Below are 17,891 nucleotides of genomic sequence, written 5' to 3'. Positions count from 1 at the left end.
AAAAAAAAAAAGGGGGGGGGGGCAAAAACAGCCAAGTGCCTGTCATGGACAGCCATTATGGGAGTGCTCCACCCGAAAAACAGTCCAAGTGCTCGTCAGGAGCGTCCTTTATGGACGTTCTTCACTATATATAAAAAAAAAAAAAAAAAAAAATCAAACAGGCTCCGATGCTGCAGGCTCTTTTTTGGACCCCGGAATAATAAAAACGTCTTTTATGGCCGTGCTTCACTCAGCTGAAAGACCTGGAAGTCTCTGAGCCAATCACAGCGCGTCTAGCTCGGGTGAACACGCTGTGATTGGCTCAGAGACTTCCTGGTCTCTCAGCTGAGTGAAGCACTGCCAAAAAAGACGTTTTTATTATTGCAAGGGGGGGAAGGCGGCCAAAATGGGTGCCCATCCAAAAAAAAAAAAGTCCATTTTGGCCCCCTTAATAATAAAAACGTCTTTTTTGGCAGTGCTTCACTCAGCTGAGACCTGGAAGTCCCTGAGCCAATCACAACGCGTTTAGCTGTGCTAAACGCGCTGTGATTGGCTCAGAGACTTCCAGGTCTCTCAGCTGAGTGAGGCAGGCACTGCCAAAAAAGACGCTTGAGCTGCAAAGAAGTTGCAGGAGATGTTTCTTTTTTTTTTCTTTGCAGCTCGTCCCGGCAGGCAGGCAGTCTGAGCAACTGCCTGGGGGGGAGCTAACCATGCTTCTGGGACTTTTGAAAGGCTTTAAAACGGATCGGGTGAGTGTGTCCTTGTTTGAAAGGCTTTGAAACGGATCGGATGAGTTTTTTTTGTTGTTGTTTTTGAGTGAAGGACGTCCACGGCATGCACAGAGCAGCCAGCATAACGCTTGGTTGCTCTGCGCATGCTCGACCGGCCAACTGGCCGAGTGTTTACCGATAGAATAGAGAATGCAAGTGAGCTACAACGAGCAGCTCATTTGCATTCCCTTTCCTTAATGCATGCCCATGCCTTACCGATTCGCTAAAGGAATCGGTAAGGGAAGGGCTCTAACGATTTTTTAGTGCATCTTCCCCTAAGTCCAGACAGCAGCATTATCTGGTTGGGGGAGGTGGAAAGGTGGGGAAGGAAAGAAGCAGGCAGATTGACTGGCTTGTGGGGATAGGGCCTGGGGGCGAGGGTCACGGGCTTATGGAATGGCTGACTGGCTTACTGGTTGCTGAGGGCTAACTGGCCTAGGGGTTGCTGACTGGATTCATTGGATGGTGAGGACTAGCTAGGCTAGGAGTAGCTGACTGGCTCACTGGGTGATGCTGCAGTGGGGTTGCAGTAGGGAGTTAGGGGCTGGGGGATGGCTGATTAAAAGAGAGGAGAGAAGCTGGTAGGACCTGTTTTACTATGCTTTCTCTTTTCCCTTGGACAAAGAATGGGAAACAAGCCTGTAAATCAGGTCCTACAGCATTAGGATTGGAATACATCTCTTCCCCTCCCTCCCCCACTCCTTTCATCAGAGCAATGGTGGAGGGGGCAGGTTTCAGCTCCTGAATCCTAAGTTTTTGGGCTGGCTTCTCCATGCAAAGAAAATTTGTCAAGGTTTGTAATATATAATACCTGTGAAAGTTTGGCCACTTGAGCACTTTGCTCTGCTTCCAGCTGGCATTTGGTGAGTAGCAATTCTTCTTTCAACTTGTTGATCTCACCCTGTAGTCTGTCTGTCTGCACCACCTTCTGTTTTTCTTTTTATAAGGAAATAGTAGTTAGTAAACATTAAACGTTCATTTCTGAAACAGTAGCAAATTACTAGACTTTTCAAATCTGCTTTATTATTGGATACAGCCAGTCAATCTTCTTGCTATTATTCAAAGCCTCTAGGAAGCTGTGACTAAGTCCCACAAGAAAGGACAGGTTTCTCTAACTGGATACTGATGCAGGTCTCTTTTACAGTATGGTTCATCTTATGTACCAACTATCATTTATAATCCTTTTGAAACACAAATCTATGTGCCATACTTTATTCGTCAGTTAAAATTAAAAGTTTATTTTCAAGATTAGCAGGTTGACGAACAATCAGGATGACATTTACCAGGGATCAAATCAAGTTGGACCCCTTTGGGTCCCACAGATCAAGCAGGGATGGTATTTGAACAAATAATAATGCAAGGTTTACAAAAATTAGAAAGTGTTCATAAATACATGCACAATACAACTCAATTGGTTATGGGAATATAGTTTTCTGGGCCTGAGTCTTTAATGTTATATTTCACTACTCAAAGCCAATTAGTAAATATAAAAGACTCAATGGTATCTGTGAGAAAGCAATTGGATTACTTTGCCAATTCAAATACTGGTCATTGGTTTCTCGCAGGAGAGAGCAGCTTAGCTATTACAAAGAAATAAAGCTCTAGTGACAACTTGTGTGCTTGTACAAAAAATGAAGAAAAAGCCCTCAGAAACCGTGGGTAAAATACCCAGGGTTTAGTGCGCGGTTATGTTACTCTTATAACCTTCGCCACGATTCTATCATTGGGCAAAAAACTTCATTTTAAATTAAGCATGCAATTTTTATAGTCTTCCTTTTTCTCAAATGTTAAGACTCAGACGTATCTGCACAGATCTCTCCACATTCAAAGTCCAAGCTAAACAATTGATGCGTGATCTATCTAAGAGAGGCTACACGAAGTCTGTTCTTAAAAAAGCATACCGAAGAGCTAAATTCAATGACAGGAATTTACTAATGACCAGCAAGTCAACACACCTAACAGCTGAGAATGTATTCACGATGGTCATGCAGCACAATGAACACAGTCCCCTTCTTGCTAAATTGATCAAGAATAGATGGGACATCATGAAATCAACCAGTGTGTTTGAAAAAGTTGATTTACGCATAGCATACGCAAGGACAAACAACATCAAAGAGATCATCAGTCCAGCTGACGCAAGATTCCCCACCACCAGTGAAAGGAAAATTCAGGGGCATTACAAATGTGGCCATTGCCAGATATGTAAAATCACCAAACAGACCAAACAGGTCATTAACCCTAAAACGAAAAGAATTCACAAATTGTCACACTTCACAAACTGTTCCTCTGATCATGTGGTATACGCTTTGTGCTGTCCGTGTAAAAAATTCTATATAGGTATGACAAGACCCTTACGTGTGAGAATCCTAGAACACAGATCTAACATTCGTAGATCTGTTGTTAAGGAACCGATTGTGGAACATTGTATTTCCCATCAGCACAAGTTTGAAGAGCTACAATGTTTTGCATTAGATCATGTGGAGGCTCACCACAGAGGAGGAAATCGTAAACTCACTTTATTGAGAAGGGAAACCAGATGGATTTTTGATTTTGACACTTTGGAGCCGAACGGACTCAACAGCTCCATTGATTGGTACAATTTTTACTGACGTCATCACGCAACGCACGCATCAGTATTTTAGACAATTGAGCGTACGAGAACGCTGAGGCGCCATATTTTTGAAATGCTTTATGCTTCCATCAAAGTATGTTTGATCGCGAGCTGATCCATTATGTGCGAAACGGGTTCCCGTAGAACAGATAATGAAGAGTGCCCAACTTAAAAGCTAAGTGCAATATTTTATGCCTTACTGTTAAATACTGGTTGTTGGAAAAAAGGAAAAGAAAAAATATATTTGGAAAAAGAACGAAAAAACATATTTTATAATAGCAACACTTTAAGCTATAGAATTGAAAGTTTAAAAGCTATAAAAATTGCAAGCTTAATTTAAAATGAAGTTTTTTGCCCAATGATAGAATCGTGGCGTAGGTTATAAGAGTAACATAACCGCGCACTAAACCCTGGGTATTTTACCCACGGTTTCTGAGGGCTTTTTCTTCATTTTTTGTACATGCACACAAGTTGTCACTAGAGCTTTATTTCTTTGTATTAGGTTACTTTTTTGCTCTAGCACTACTGCTCCTACTTAGCAGCTTAGCTATCTCTCTAGCTTGAAGTAGGAAGTACACCCATTTTATATGTCCATTCAGGTGTTACGTTCCTCACCTGGTGCCAGGCCTGCGCGACCTATTCGCCGGCGAGTCGTGGTCCAGCGAAGATAGTCGGCCATCTTGGTGTTGGTTTACCTTCAGGAAGGAAGGAGGGTCTGTTTCTGTTTCCTATTTCTGGCAGCCGTCATCTGGGTTGGATCAATGGCCGCAGCCATCTTGCTAGATCAGGCCCCGGGAAGCCATCTTGGAGTAACGAGGTCAGGAAGGAAGCCCATATTTGGACGTGGGCAGCCATCTTGTTTCAGCTGCACATGTTTAGGATTGATTCCTGCTCTATTTAAAGCCCTGCCTCCAGTCCTTTGTTGCTTCGGCCTCAATTGTTCTGAGGAGTTCCTGTCGGAGTGCTGTTTGCCGACTACTTCTGTTTCCTGTTTTCTTATGTACCGGACCTGGGCTTGTTTTCTCGGATTATGCTTGTTTGCTGCCTGCCTTGACCCTGGACTGATTTTGACTATTCTTTGCCTGTTGGAGTACTAGTTCTGGACTGTGTCTGTTTCCTGCCAACCTGGTCAGCGGCTGTGCAACCCCGCCGGTTCCAGAAGTCCTGGTGGCCACCTGCAGCTGGGGGCTCAACTCCCGTTGAACGGTGGTCGCTTCCCAGGTGAAGCTAGGGGTTCTCTGGCTGCCTGACCGAGTGCGGTGTCACTCCATCTCTGCCGTGCTCAGTCGGGCACAGGGGCTCACTATTACCGGGTCATAACATCAGGATAAGGGTAATATGACAGTAAGCACACCTGATTGGATCCATGTTAATGGTAAAATTATGTATAATCATACCTGATAATTTTCTTTCCATTAATCATAGCTGATCAATCCATAGACTGGTGGGTTGTGTCCATCTACCAGCAGGTGGAGATAGAGAGCAAACTTTTGCCTCCCTATATGTGGTCATGTGCTGCCGGAAACTCCTCAGTATGTCGATATCAAAGCTCCATCCGCAGGACTCAGCACTTAGAGAATTACACCCACGAAGGGACACTCTGCCCAGCTCACCACCGCCGAAACGGGGGAGGGGAATTAACCCAGCTCATCCCCACACAAGTGGGGGAGGGGAATCCGTCCAGCTCATCCCCGCGGAGCGGGGGAGGGACACCACCCCGCCGATGCGGGGGGGATCTGGCTTATCCTGCAACCGCAACCGCGGGAGGAGCTGACTGACCCGAACACCGCCGAAGCGGGAGGGGTACAAAACTGCCCTACAGCCGCACGAAGCGGGAGGGAGTGCCGGCAGAATTATAAGTCTCAATCCAGCCCCGTAAAACGGAGGGGAGAGGAATGCAGCAGCTCACTGTAACACAAACTCGTCTTAACTCTTGAAGAATCCAAGTGAAAAAACTTGAACACGAAGTCTTTCTGAAGTAACTGAAGAGTAAACTTGAACCTGAAATGCAACCAGAATAAAACAATACAGATATCTGGGAGGGGCTATGGATTGATCAGCTATGATTAATGGAAAGAAATTATCAGGTATGATTATACATAATTTTACCTTCCATATCATCAAGCTGATCAATCCATAGACTGGTGGGATGTACCGAAGCAGTACTCACCCAGGGCGGGACATAGAAATCCCTGACCGCAACACTGAAGCTCCAAACCGGGCCTCCGCCCGAGCAGCCACAGTCAAGCGGTAATGCTTGGAGAATGTATGGGCCGAAGCCCAAGTTGCCGCCTTGCATATCTCTTCCAAGGAGACGGAACCGGCCTCTGCCATCGAGGCCGCCTGAGCTCTTGTGGAGTGAGCCTTCAGCTGGATAGGCGGCACCTTCCCTGCGGCCACATAAGCCGCTGCAATGGCTTCCTTGACCCATCTTGCCACTGTAGGCTTAGCAGCCTGCAGACCCCTACGAGGACCTGCAAACAGGACAAACAGATGATCCGATTTCCGGAAATCATTGGTCACTTCCAAGTATCTGATGATGACTCGTCTCACATCCAGATATTTAAGAGCAGAGTACTCCTCTGGGTAGTCCTCCCTACGAAAGGAAGGGAGACAGAGCTGCTGATTCACATGGAAGCGAGAAACAATCTTGGGCAGAAAGGAAGGCACTGTGCGAATAGTCACTCCTGCCTCAGTGAACTGCAGAAAAGGCTCTCGACATGAGAGCGCCTGGAGCTCGGAAACTCTTCTGGCTGAAGCGATAGCCACCAAAAAGACTGCTTTCAACGTCAGGTCTTTCAGAGATACCCTCGACAAGGGTTCAACGGCGGCTTCTGCAATGCTCTTAGCACCAGGTTGAGATTCCACGCAGGCACCACTGAGTGCAGAGGAGGGCGCAGGTGATTAACTCCCTTGAGAAAGCGCACCACATCTGGCTGGGAAGCCAGGGAAGCACCCTTCAGGCGGCCCCTGAAGCAAGCCAGAGCCGCTACCTGGACCTTAAGGGAACTGAGCGACAGGCCTTTGTCCAGACCTTCTTGCAGGAACGCCAACACTGAAGAAATTGGAGCAGTGAAGGGAGAAAGTGAGCCTGCTTCACACCATGCTGCAAAGATACGCCAAACCCTGGCGTAAGCAGTAGAAGTAGAGCGTTTCCTCGCTCTCAGCATAGTGGCGATGACCTTGTCTGAGAAGCCCTTCTTCCTCAGACGCTGCCGCTCAATAGCCAGGCCGTAAGACCAAAGGGGGAGGGATCCTCCATCACCACGGGACCCTGATGTAACAGGCCCTGCTCCACTGGCAGCCGCAGAGGATCGTCGATTGAGAGCCTGATCAAGTCCGCATACCAGGGACGTCTGGGCCAATCCGGACCCACCAGGATTATCCTGCCGGGATGTCCTGCCACCCGGTCTAGGACCCTGCCCAACATGGGCCAGGGTGGGAACACATAGAGAAGCTCTTGTGTCGGCCATTGTTGGAGAAGAGCATCTACTCCCAGGGATCGAGGGTCCCGTCCTCTGCTGGAGAAGCGCGGCACTTGGCAATTGGCCGATGACGCCATCAGATCTAGGCTCGGCTGGCCCCAGCGCTTCGTGATGTCCAAGAACGCCTGAGCAGATAGCTGCCACTCTCCGGGCTCCAAGGTATGGCGACTGAGAAAGTCCGCCTTGACATTCATGACTCCGGCAATGTGGGCCGCTGACAGCTGTTCCAGGTTCGCTTCCGCCCACTGGCATAGACTCATAGCCTCCTTGGCTAGAGGGGCGCTCTTGGTACCTCCCTGGCGGTTGACATAGGCCACAGCCGTGGCATTGTCCGACAGTACCCGTACAGGCTTCAGCACCAGTACCGGGATGAACTCCAAAAGCGCCAACCGAATGGCTCTGAGTTCCAGGAGGTTGATAGACCACTTCGCCTCTGCAGGAGACCAGAGCCCCTGCGCTGTCCTTCCCAAGCAGTGGGCTCCCCAGCCCGACAATGAGGCGTCCGTCGTGACGACAATCCACTCTGGGGTCACCAGAGGCATTCCTGCAGACAACTTGTCTGTCTGCATCCACCAGCTCAGCGCCTTGCGCACTGCTGGATCCAAGGGAAGACGCACCGCATAATCCTCCGACATCGGAGTCCAGCGCTGCAGCAGAGAGTGTTGTAGTGGTCTCATATGAGCCCTGGCCCAGGGCACTACTTCCATCGTGGCCGTCATAGAGCCCAACAGCTGCACATAGTCCCAAGCCCGAAGAGGAGAGGCTACCAGGAACTGGTCCACCTGAGCCTGAAGCTTGACAATCCGATTGTCTGGCAGGAACACTCTGCCCACATGGGTGTCGAATCGAACTCCCAGATACTCCAGGGACTGAGTCGGGCGCAGCTGGCTCTTCTCCCAGTTGATGATCCATCCCAGGGAGCTCAAAAGAGCAACTACCCGGTCCACAGCTTTGCCGCACTCTGCATAAGAGGGGGCTCGGATCAACCAGTCGTCCAGATAAGGATGGACTTGTACTCCTTCCTTTCGCAGGAAGGCCGCTATGACCACCATTACTTTGGAAAAGGTCCGCGGAGCAGTAGCCAACCCGAACGGGAGGGCTCTGAACTGGAAGTGTCGGCCCAGGACTGCAAAACGCAGAAAGCGTTGATGAGGAGGCCAGATGGGAATATGCAGGTACGCTTCCTTGATGTCCAAGGAAGCCAGGTACTCCCCTGCCTTCACTGCCGCTATAACAGAGCGGAGAGTCTCCATGCGAAAGTGCCGCACTTTCAAGGCCCGATTGACCCCTTTGAGGTCGAGGATAGGCCGGACAGAACCTCCTTTCTTTGGTACCACAAAGTAAATGGAGTAACGCCCCTTGCCAAGCTGACTTTCTGGCACCGGAACGACCGCACCCAGGCGGATCAGATTGTCCAAAGTCTGCTGCACTGCCACAGCTTTGACCGGAGACTTGCAGGGAGAGAGTACAAACCCGTCTCTTAAGGGTCGGCAGAACTCTAGCTTGTAGCCGTCTCTGATGACTTGCAGCACCCAAGCGTCTGAAGTTATTGTGGTCCACTCGCCCAGAAACGAGGACAGCCGTCCTCCAATCTGCACTGGGGCGTGGACCAAGACCCCGTCATTGGGTACGAGACCCTGGGGGAGGACCGGAGGGAGCACCTCCGGGACGGCGGTCTCTGCGAAAGGAACGCTGCTTGGGGGAGAAATGCCTCTTAAAGGAAGAGGGGGCAGAAGAACCCGACCTGCCCGGGCGGTACCGACGGGCTTCCTGAAACCGTCCTCTGGAGGTACCGGGACGAGCACTAGCCCGAGCCCTGACCTCTGGTAACTTCTTGCCCTTAGACGTGCCGAGATCGGTCACGATTTTGTCCAGCTCGACCCCAAAGAGCAGCTTGCCTTTAAAAGGCAACCTAGCCAGGCGGGATTTAGAGGCGTGGTCAGCAGACCAATGTTTCAGCCAAAGCCACCGCCGCGCAGAGACTGTCTGAGCCATGCCTTTAGCTGAGGCTCTCAAGACATCATACAGCAAGTCTGCCAAATAGGCTAAGCCCGATTCCAGGGCTGGCCAATCATCCCTCAAGGAATGATCCGAGGGGGAAGCCCGCTGCACCATAGTCAGGCACGCCCTGGCCACATAGGAGCCGCAAACTGAGGCCTGCAAACTTAAAGCAGCCGCCTCAAAGGACGACCTTAAGGCCGCCTCCAATCTCCTGTCTTGGGCGTCCTTTAGGGCCGTGCCACCTTCCACCGGCAATGCCGTTTTCTTAGTCACCGCAGTGATTAAAGAATCCACGGTAGGCCACAGATAGGCCTCACGTTCACTCACAGCCAAAGGATAGAGGCGGGACATAGCCCTAGCCACTTTAAGGCTCGCTTCTGGGACATCCCATTGAGCCGAAATTAAGGTGTGCATGGCATCATGCACGTGGAGGTTCTAGGCGGGCGCTTCGTCCCCAGCATAATGGCAGAGCCAACAGGGGCTGAGGGAGAGACGTCCTCCGGAGAGGAAATCTTCAAAGTGTCCATGGCCTGTAACAACAGGTTGGGCAAATCCTCTGGGCGAAAAAGCCGCGCTGCAGAGGGGTCATCCGCTCCATCCGAGCGGGGATCCGTCTCCTCCAAGGAATCCGCAAAGGACCGTTGGGAGACCTCAGACACGCTGCCCTCATCTACATCGGAGGAGACAAATTCCTCCAAGGCCTGGGAATCAACCCGAGGGCGTTTACCTCTGGGAACCTCAACCTCTTTACCAGACGAGGGAGCGGGGGCAGCGTTGTGCATGAGGAAGGCCTGATGCAGCAGCAAAACAAACTCGGGGGAGAAACCCCCCAGACTGTGCACTTCCGCAGCCTGGGCAACAGCCCTAGGCGCACTCTCAACCGGCGCTCGCAACAGCGGGGGAGAGGCCTGCTGCGCATGCAAAATGGCGTCCGGCGCGAAACTCCGCGAAGGAGCCGCGCGGGAAGAACGGCTCTTAACTTTAGCCGCTTCTGTGCCGTCGCCCAAATTAAGGGCGTTCATGGCATTAATGTCTCCAACCTCAAGGGCGGCCCAAGAAGAAGCCGTCCGAGCCGCGTGGCCGGCCAAAATGGCGGAGGCGAGGAGCGGGGGATGGGCGTTTATGGCGGGAAAAACCGCCACGCCGGAGGAAGGACCGGGACATTCATCGGTCACGAAACTGCCACCCAACAAGGGCGAATCAGGCTTTAAGACCCCCGCATCCCCTCTAGAAGCGCTCAAGCAACCCGGGGAGCGACCCTTTGCGCCCTCGCCCTCCGACGCCATGTGCCACGAGGAGAAGAATCGGGGAACCCCCGCCCGCTATAAAAAGGTAAAATTACCTGCTGTCCGCTCCGAGTTGTAACGACCTGGTGTCCCAGTGAGTAGCTGCAATAGACGCTTAAATAAACGTCGAAATAAACGCCTTTAAAGACGTTTAAAATTTTTTTTTTTTTTTTTTTTTTTTTTAACGGAGCCAGCGGGAGGGGGGAGAAAAGGAGGGACCTGGCACCACCAGGTTTGCACTTGCTCAAAAGAGCCCTCAACCCCAGGCACTCAACAAAACCTAAAAATTAGGCTTGGAGGCCTAGCCAGAGCTGCTGCTGCTGTGTGTGACCACCACCTGCTGAGATAGAGAACATACTGGGGAGTTTCCGGCAGCACATGACCACATATAGGGAGGCAAAAGTTTGCTCTCTATCTCCACCTGCTGGTAGATGGACACAACCCACCAGTCTATGGATTGATCAGCTTGATGATATGGAAGTCATGGTTAACACTGATTGGCTATGGTAATGAGTAGCTTCAAATCTTGTAAACATGTTTTTCATCTTTCGATTCGTTTACCACAAGCTTAAGCAAGCCCCCTGCACCTGGCCTCTTCCTATAAAGCCATCTTTGTTGTTTTTCAAGACCATCTGTTACCACCATATTGCTACATCTTCCTGAGGAGCCATTTTGTACTGTTTTTCACTAACACATCTGTGGCCACCATGTTGCTAAATAATGTTACCCTGTCAGACACCTACCCTTGTGTTTTCTGTTTGTTCTGCAGTGTTTCAACACTGAAGTTCAAGTCAGAGACACAGGCCTATAAGTTTTTCTCTCATTTTGGAGCCTGAACCAAAGCTAGGCCTGGGACACAATAATAATATTATTCACTGTATTCCAAGGTTCCTGACTTGTGATTTGAGGGGGAGTTCATACTTCCCAAAAAGAGATTTTGATGTTATGTGTCCATTTGTGTTTGGGACCCAGAGAAGCTTGGTTTTACTTGGGTTCAAGCAATGTTTGTTGTGTTTAGTCCATTCTTGAATTGATGTTAGACAGGTAATCATTTTATTCAGGGCTGTAGCCAAGTCAGGTTCAGTTGGTATGAGTAGCTGCACATCATTCGTGTAGATGTAGAACTGAGTGTCTGTTGACCGAATCAGCTGCCTAGTGACTTGTGTGAGCACTCCGAAGGGCAGGTGCGAGGGAAAGGGGATAGTGGTTCTTTCAGCCGGCATCATCCCCGGTCATTCAGCCCAGCTAGGAGAGCAGTGCGCCCTCTAGGGATCAAACTGCCAGGGAAAGCTGTAATGCAGGAGAAAAACTACACTCCCCAGAAGCCAGTGCAGGGTCAGCTGAACTCCCAGGAGGGGGAGGGAGGAATGACTGATTGGGAGATGAGGTCTGATCCTGGAGATGGGGAACAGTTGGTGGAGCTTGGGGAGGAGGAGGAGATGGAGTGGAATAAAGAAGAGGTAGAAGGAGAAGGTAAGGAGGAATGTATGGAGGTGGGTGGTTTGGCTCTAACCCATGCAGACAGGGTGAGAGCTTTTGTGGCCTCAGCATTGCCCCGGTTGTGGAGTTGGGGGAAGCTGGGAGCAAAGCAGTGGGGAAGCAACTGGAAAGCTCAACTTGCTACCATATTGCCTGTTCCCAACAGGTAGTGCTGTGGAAGGTGGGAAGGGATTTAAGACAGAAAGGCATGTGTGTATTTTGGAACTTAAACTGTAGGAGGTGAGAGAGGAGGTGGATCCAGCTAAATCTCCAAAACTATCTGCTATGAAGATAGTGCAGCTGGAGGTTTGGGGAGGATTTAAAACAAAAGCCTGTAATTGGAAATGAATTGAAGTTTGCTGATGGTTGGAGGTGTTTCAAAAAGGCTGACATCTGTAACAATAAAGAACCTGGATTGCTCTTACTGTCAGAGTGGGACTGAGTTTCTCAGCAGCTGGCAAGGTGGAGAGAGAGAGAGCAAAAGTACGGTGGCTGGCTAGGAAAGCGGACGGAAGCCAGTGGAAGCTAAGCAGGGTCGACCCCGGCTCCCACCTGGAAGGGTGACCTGGTTACACTTGAGGTAGATATTGAACAGAATAGGTGACAGTATCGATCCTTGTGGTACCCTGCAGGTCAGTGCCCATGGTAGCGATGAGGTGCTGCCAAACATTATAGTTTGTTGTCTGTCTGATAAATAGGATCTGAACCAAGCAAATACTGTTCCATCGATACCTGTTTCTGCCAGTCATGCTAGCATGATATGATCCACAGTGTCAGAAACTGCTGAGAAGTCTAGCAGTACTAACACAGAGGCAAACCCCCTGTCTTGGTTTCTGTGAAGATCATCTAGTAGGGATATGAGGACCTTTTCTGTTCCATAACTGGGTCTGAATCCAGAGTTACATAGATTTAGTCAGTTTCTCTCTTCTAGTCAATCACTGAGTTGAACACAGATTGTTTGTTCTATAAGTTTCCCTAGAAATAGGATGTTGGATACTGGCCGGTAACTTTCAAGTATGCCATGGTCAAGGTTGTATTTCTTTAGCTGTTGGTAGTTGCCCGTTAGACAGAGAGGAGTTCACAATTTTTGTGGCGCCTTCTATGAGGTCTATTCTTGCCTGCTGTATTTTTATAGGCTGTAAGGCCCAAATCCTGAAAAAACTTCAAACCGCCCAAAACACGGCAGCTAGACTCATTTTTGGTAAATCAAAATATGAGAGCGCATCACCTCTTCGTGAAAAACTTCATTGGCTCCCTATCAGAGAACGAATAAACTTCAAGGTCCACACACTGATTCACAGGATTATCAATGGAGAATCTTCGAGCTACATGATCGATCTGATAGACCTTCCAACCAGAAACAGGTCAGAATCTTCTCGAACATACCTCAACCTACACTATCCTAATTGCAAAGGTCTCAAGTACAAAACCTCTTATGCATCCAACTTCTCCTTCATAGGCAGCCAACTATGGAATGCCCTACCCAGATCCATTCGCTCAATTAACAATTATTTACCCTTCAGGAAATTGCTGAAAACCCATCTATTCAAGCAAGCATACCCAAATGATCTAACCTAATTTTGTGAACCCTTTACCCAACACCTAATCACTCGACAACGACTATGACTTAGACCACATCTTCCATCAACTCTCCCTATGCTATCCCTCAAACTATTCCCTCCGCCGGCCACTCCCACCCCCTTATCCCTTGCTCATTTCAACCTTCCCCCTCCTGCCTCTCCTACCCCCTTCTTACTTGCCCATCCCACCTATCTGCATATCTCCATCATTATTCTGTTATACCACAGCTTGTAATCTCTCTGCAATACCTTGTAACCCCTATTACTATGTAAGCCGCACTGAACCTGCCTTGAGTGGGAAAGTGTGGGGCACAAATGTAACAAATAAATAAATAATTTATCACATTTTCAGAAACTGGCTATTAAAACATGGGGAAAGGTAAGTCTTTGATTAAGAGAGCAGATAAAGGGGGGGTGTTAATGGCTAGAGGTGCATATGTGGAAGAAGCAGAGAGCCAACTATCAGATAGTCAATATTATCAACTGCTACAGTTAGGTCCTACCCCTAATATCAAAGACAGATTTTGTATATTTTAAACTAGCTCTACCCGGCCACGCGTTGCTGTGGCTCAGTCTGGTTAAATGGAAAAGAAAGAAAAGAGGAAGCGCACGTTTCTAATATGTTTAATTTCACAATGCTTGTGGGTATACAATATTTTTTGTTGTTCCATTGTGTGTGCAGAGATAGAGATTGTCTGTAGAACATGCAACATATAATTGTCCATGTGAGAAGCAATTCGTGTGTAGATGTAAACGGGTGAATTCTAAAGATTGGCCTTGAGCTTTGTTGATGGTGATTGCAAACGCCAATCGAATTGGGAATTGCAATCTGTTAAATTGAAATGGCATATCTGTTGGAATCATAGGAATGTGAGGAATGAGGACATGTTCACCTTTGAAAGGTCCAGTCAAGATTGTTGCTTGTACGACATTACTCATTAATTTTTTTACTGCAAGTCGCGTGCGGTTGCAAAGCTTTGGCTGGTTGATATTTCGCAACATGATAATTGGGACGCCGATTTTCAATTGCAGTATGTGCAGTGGCATCTCTGGCAGATCGAGTGAATTGAAAAAATCTGTTGGATAATTAAGCGCTTCATCTGCTTCCAGAAGAGTGTCGACGGACTTGTATGTGAGTGGCTCGCTTTGAATGTTAGACTGAATAATATTGTTCAGTTCGTAGACGTCTTTGTTCTTGGCTGCAAGAATAGCTCGTTCACTCAGCGAATCGTGATTCTTATAATTGGTTTGAATATTGGGAAATACTTTTTCAACCAATTGTTCTTTTGAGGTCACTAAATTGCAGAAGTTATGAGGCAATAAAATTCGTCCTGAGGTCAGATCAACCGGCACCTTTCCGTTCCCAATTTTCAGCAATTGATGTGAGAATATCTGAGCTGATTGATCGTTTTGCAGCTGGACATGCATATTTGTAGTTAAGTTTAACGTCTTTACATGTTGCCACAAAGTAGAGTATTTCAGGCAAGCATTTATTTCGTCCGCTGGTGTCGATCGAGGAACTACAGGTAATGCTTGCCTGAAATCTCCTGCAAGCAATATTAATGTGTTCCCAAATGGTCTGATGTTTCCACGCAAATCTTGCAATGATTGATCAAGAGCCTCGAGCAATGTTTTTCGCTGTGCTGTTTCCTCTGGACGTATTTGAGCCATTCTTTGTCTGTTTCGCTCGTTTGCTGATGCCCGTTCTTCCTCAGTTTGATTTGCAATTGTAGGTATATAAAAACACGCGCGTATTTGAATGCAACGTTGTGTCGAAATTTCAAAGCAATTGGTGAAGAACTTTCGGAGATTTAAGCCACTCTCAGCCTGTCGTGTTGATTCTGCTCACAACCGTGCATCGTCAAGTCTGGCTGCACGTCGCTCTGCTGCTTCGTCGGCACGTATTTGAGCCATTCTATGTGTGTTTCACTCATTCGTTGATGGCCGTTCTTCCTCAGTTTGATTTGCAATTACTCGTTGCACTGCTTCCGCTCCGCGAGTACGACAACTGTGACATCTATATAACAGTAGGTATATAAAAACATGCGCGTAATTTCAAAGCAATTGGTGAAGAACTTTCGGAGATTTAAGCCACTCTCAGCCTGTCGCGATGATTCTGTTGAGAACGAAGCAGAACTGAAGCTGCAGAACGCGATCGCCGTGCTCACAACCGTGCATCGTGAAGTCTGGCTGCACGTCGCTCTGCTGCTTCCTCGGCACGTATTTGAGCCATTCTTGGTCTGTTTCGCTCGTTCGGTGATGGCCATTCTTCCTCAGTGTGATTTGCAATTACTCATCGCACTGCTTCCGCTCCGCGAGTACGACAGCTGTGACATCTATATAATAGTAGGTATATAAAAACATGCGCGTATTCAAATGCAACGTTGTGTCCAAATTTGAAAGCAATCGGTGAAGAACTTTCAGAGATTTAAGATTTTGAACAAACGAACATTTACATTTTTATTTATATAGATAATGCCAAGCAGCAGGAGGTTATAAACACAAAAAGAAATAACATTTTTGTACCAATTAAATCCTATTATTCCACATATTTTGTGCAGAAAATTAATAAATCATTAAGTCAGCTTCCGGCTCATCCAGCAGTTTCTGGGATAAGTTCCTCAATGGAACCATTATCTCAATACCTAGATGTATATATAGTCTCTCTCTGTCCAGAAATAAAATTTTATTTACGGGATTCAACAAGATTTTTTTTTTTTTTTTTTTGGGGGGGGGGGGGGGGGGGGGTGGGTTGCAACAATTCACATTACCAGAAGATTTTTAGTTACCATGGATATGACAGGTGGAAGTCCCAGAAGCCATTCTGACACAGGAGCCAGCGTGGGCAGATGCAAGTGGGGATCGCTCCTGCCCCATTAGCCACCAACACGGAATGCCCAGGAGGGGTGACCGTCAATGAGTGAGTGCAGGAAGGGAATTCTTTCTGGTCGGGGGGGAGTAGAGGCTGTGCAGCACAGTTTCAGTTACAGTAGAAAATGCACTGGCATTTTTGACTGAAAATGAAACAAGGCTGAACACGAATTTCAGGCTAGTTTCAGTGCCGAAATTGAAATTCAGTCAGCCTCTAAGGTGACGTATCACAAATTGGTTTAAGAAGGAACAACAATATAAATTTTTTAATGTAGTACAATTATACCATTTGGTTTAAATAAATAATTGGAATGGAATGGATTGTAATAAAGACAAGAGATTTGATTTAAAGTTGTAACAAGAGAACATTTTGGTTAACCATTTGTGTCTTTTTGCTATATCCAATAAAAGAATACGAAGTGGGGACAAATAGGTTCCTACTGTTAGGACTGAACATCTTTGATCGAAGGAGCTTGGCAACGTAAATTTATAAGGATTAGTTTGTCAGCACCCCATGATAGTTGAAATCATTAGAGAAAGACAACTAAGAGTCATCTTGCCTGTTAGCTACCATTATCAGCTACCATTATCAACAATAAAACTGATTATAGAAAGGTAAGTTGTTTACAGAGTATTTTTGATTCTTTCATGTTAAGTGATTGCACAATTGACATACATTATTTTTACAGTACTGATTGAAATAACAAGCAAATTCTCCCTGATGAAGCCAATTCTGTGGAGAAACATGGATTCATGTTGGGGTCTCTGAATAATTAATATACAAGAATTGAATAACAGAATACTTTGGTTTATACAGCACCCTTCACCTTCTTCAGTTGTTTGACAATGCACACCTTGAGATATGTACATTTTTATCTCTTAGGAATATATTTTTTGTTAAATCTTTTTTGAGTGCTGTGTATGGATTTAAAAACTGTGCAGTATTTTGTAAACTGTCATGATGTCTCACAAATGACAGTATAACAAATGTTGATAAAAGAAAAATAAAGAAAACCAAATCTAAATTCAGTCTATCGGGAGGGTGGAGAGGACCCTCCTTAATGGCAGGAGCCCCACAAAGATCTGTGGCTTGAGTGCTATTGTAGTGGTGCACATGGAGGTACAGTTGGTTTTATTCTGTTCCTGGAAGGCTCACAATACAATATAAGGGGGCTATGGTGAAAACTGTACCTGGGACCTTGTATGAAATGCACTGCAGTGTTCCCTAGGCTGCCCCACTGCTCTGCTGGGATGTCTGTTTGACAAGTCTACTAAACATTTTGGCCCCCAGACATCTCACTGGCTTGTTTTTGTATGTTTTTCCCTAGGATATTTCTTTTTTCAAAAAATGGTACCTAAAGAACAGCACACAGAGCACAAAAAGTCTAGAAAATGGTGATTTTTGAAACAAAAAAAGATTTTTTTTCTGGTTTGAAAATAGAGAGTTGCATGGGGACAGAAATCTTACCCATCCCCGCCCGTCCCTGCTGGAATCTTACCCGTCCCCACCCGTCCCCGCTGGAATCTTACCCATCCCCACCCATCCCCGCAAAAAGTTAACCCATCCCAACCCGTCCCCACCCGTCCCCGTAAGAATTTAACCCATCCCCACCCGTCCCCGTAAGAATTTTAATGGTACATAAAAGAAAATTCCAGTTAGCTCCCTCAGTCTCTCTCTGGATTTGAGCCACAGCACTGTAGGCAAGGAAGGAATGGAAGTTGGAAGTTGGAAAACTCTGGTGCGCACATGTAAGACTTGTCTCCAATTCACTTGCACTGTGTGCTGAGAGGTCGCCACATGCACGCGCCAGTAGGTCAGGTGACATCTG

At 47.3% G+C, this 17,891-nt stretch overlaps 1 protein-coding gene across 1 annotated transcript in view; it reads right to left on the bottom strand.

Annotated features, from left to right (window-relative positions):
- Window positions 1–17,891, bottom strand: part of DZIP1 (DAZ interacting zinc finger protein 1) — a 327,827-nt gene that overhangs the window by 234,944 nt on the left and 74,992 nt on the right. The window contains 1 exon segment of the mRNA XM_030201373.1: window positions 1,561–1,685. Within this exon segment, the coding sequence (XP_030057233.1) occupies window positions 1,561–1,685 (125 nt within the window).

Source organism: Microcaecilia unicolor, chromosome 4 (genome assembly GCF_901765095.1).
Source record: "Microcaecilia unicolor chromosome 4, aMicUni1.1, whole genome shotgun sequence".
Classification (NCBI taxonomy): Eukaryota; Metazoa; Chordata; class Amphibia; order Gymnophiona; family Siphonopidae; genus Microcaecilia; species Microcaecilia unicolor.
This window is presented reverse-complemented; position numbering and strand designations above follow the sequence as displayed.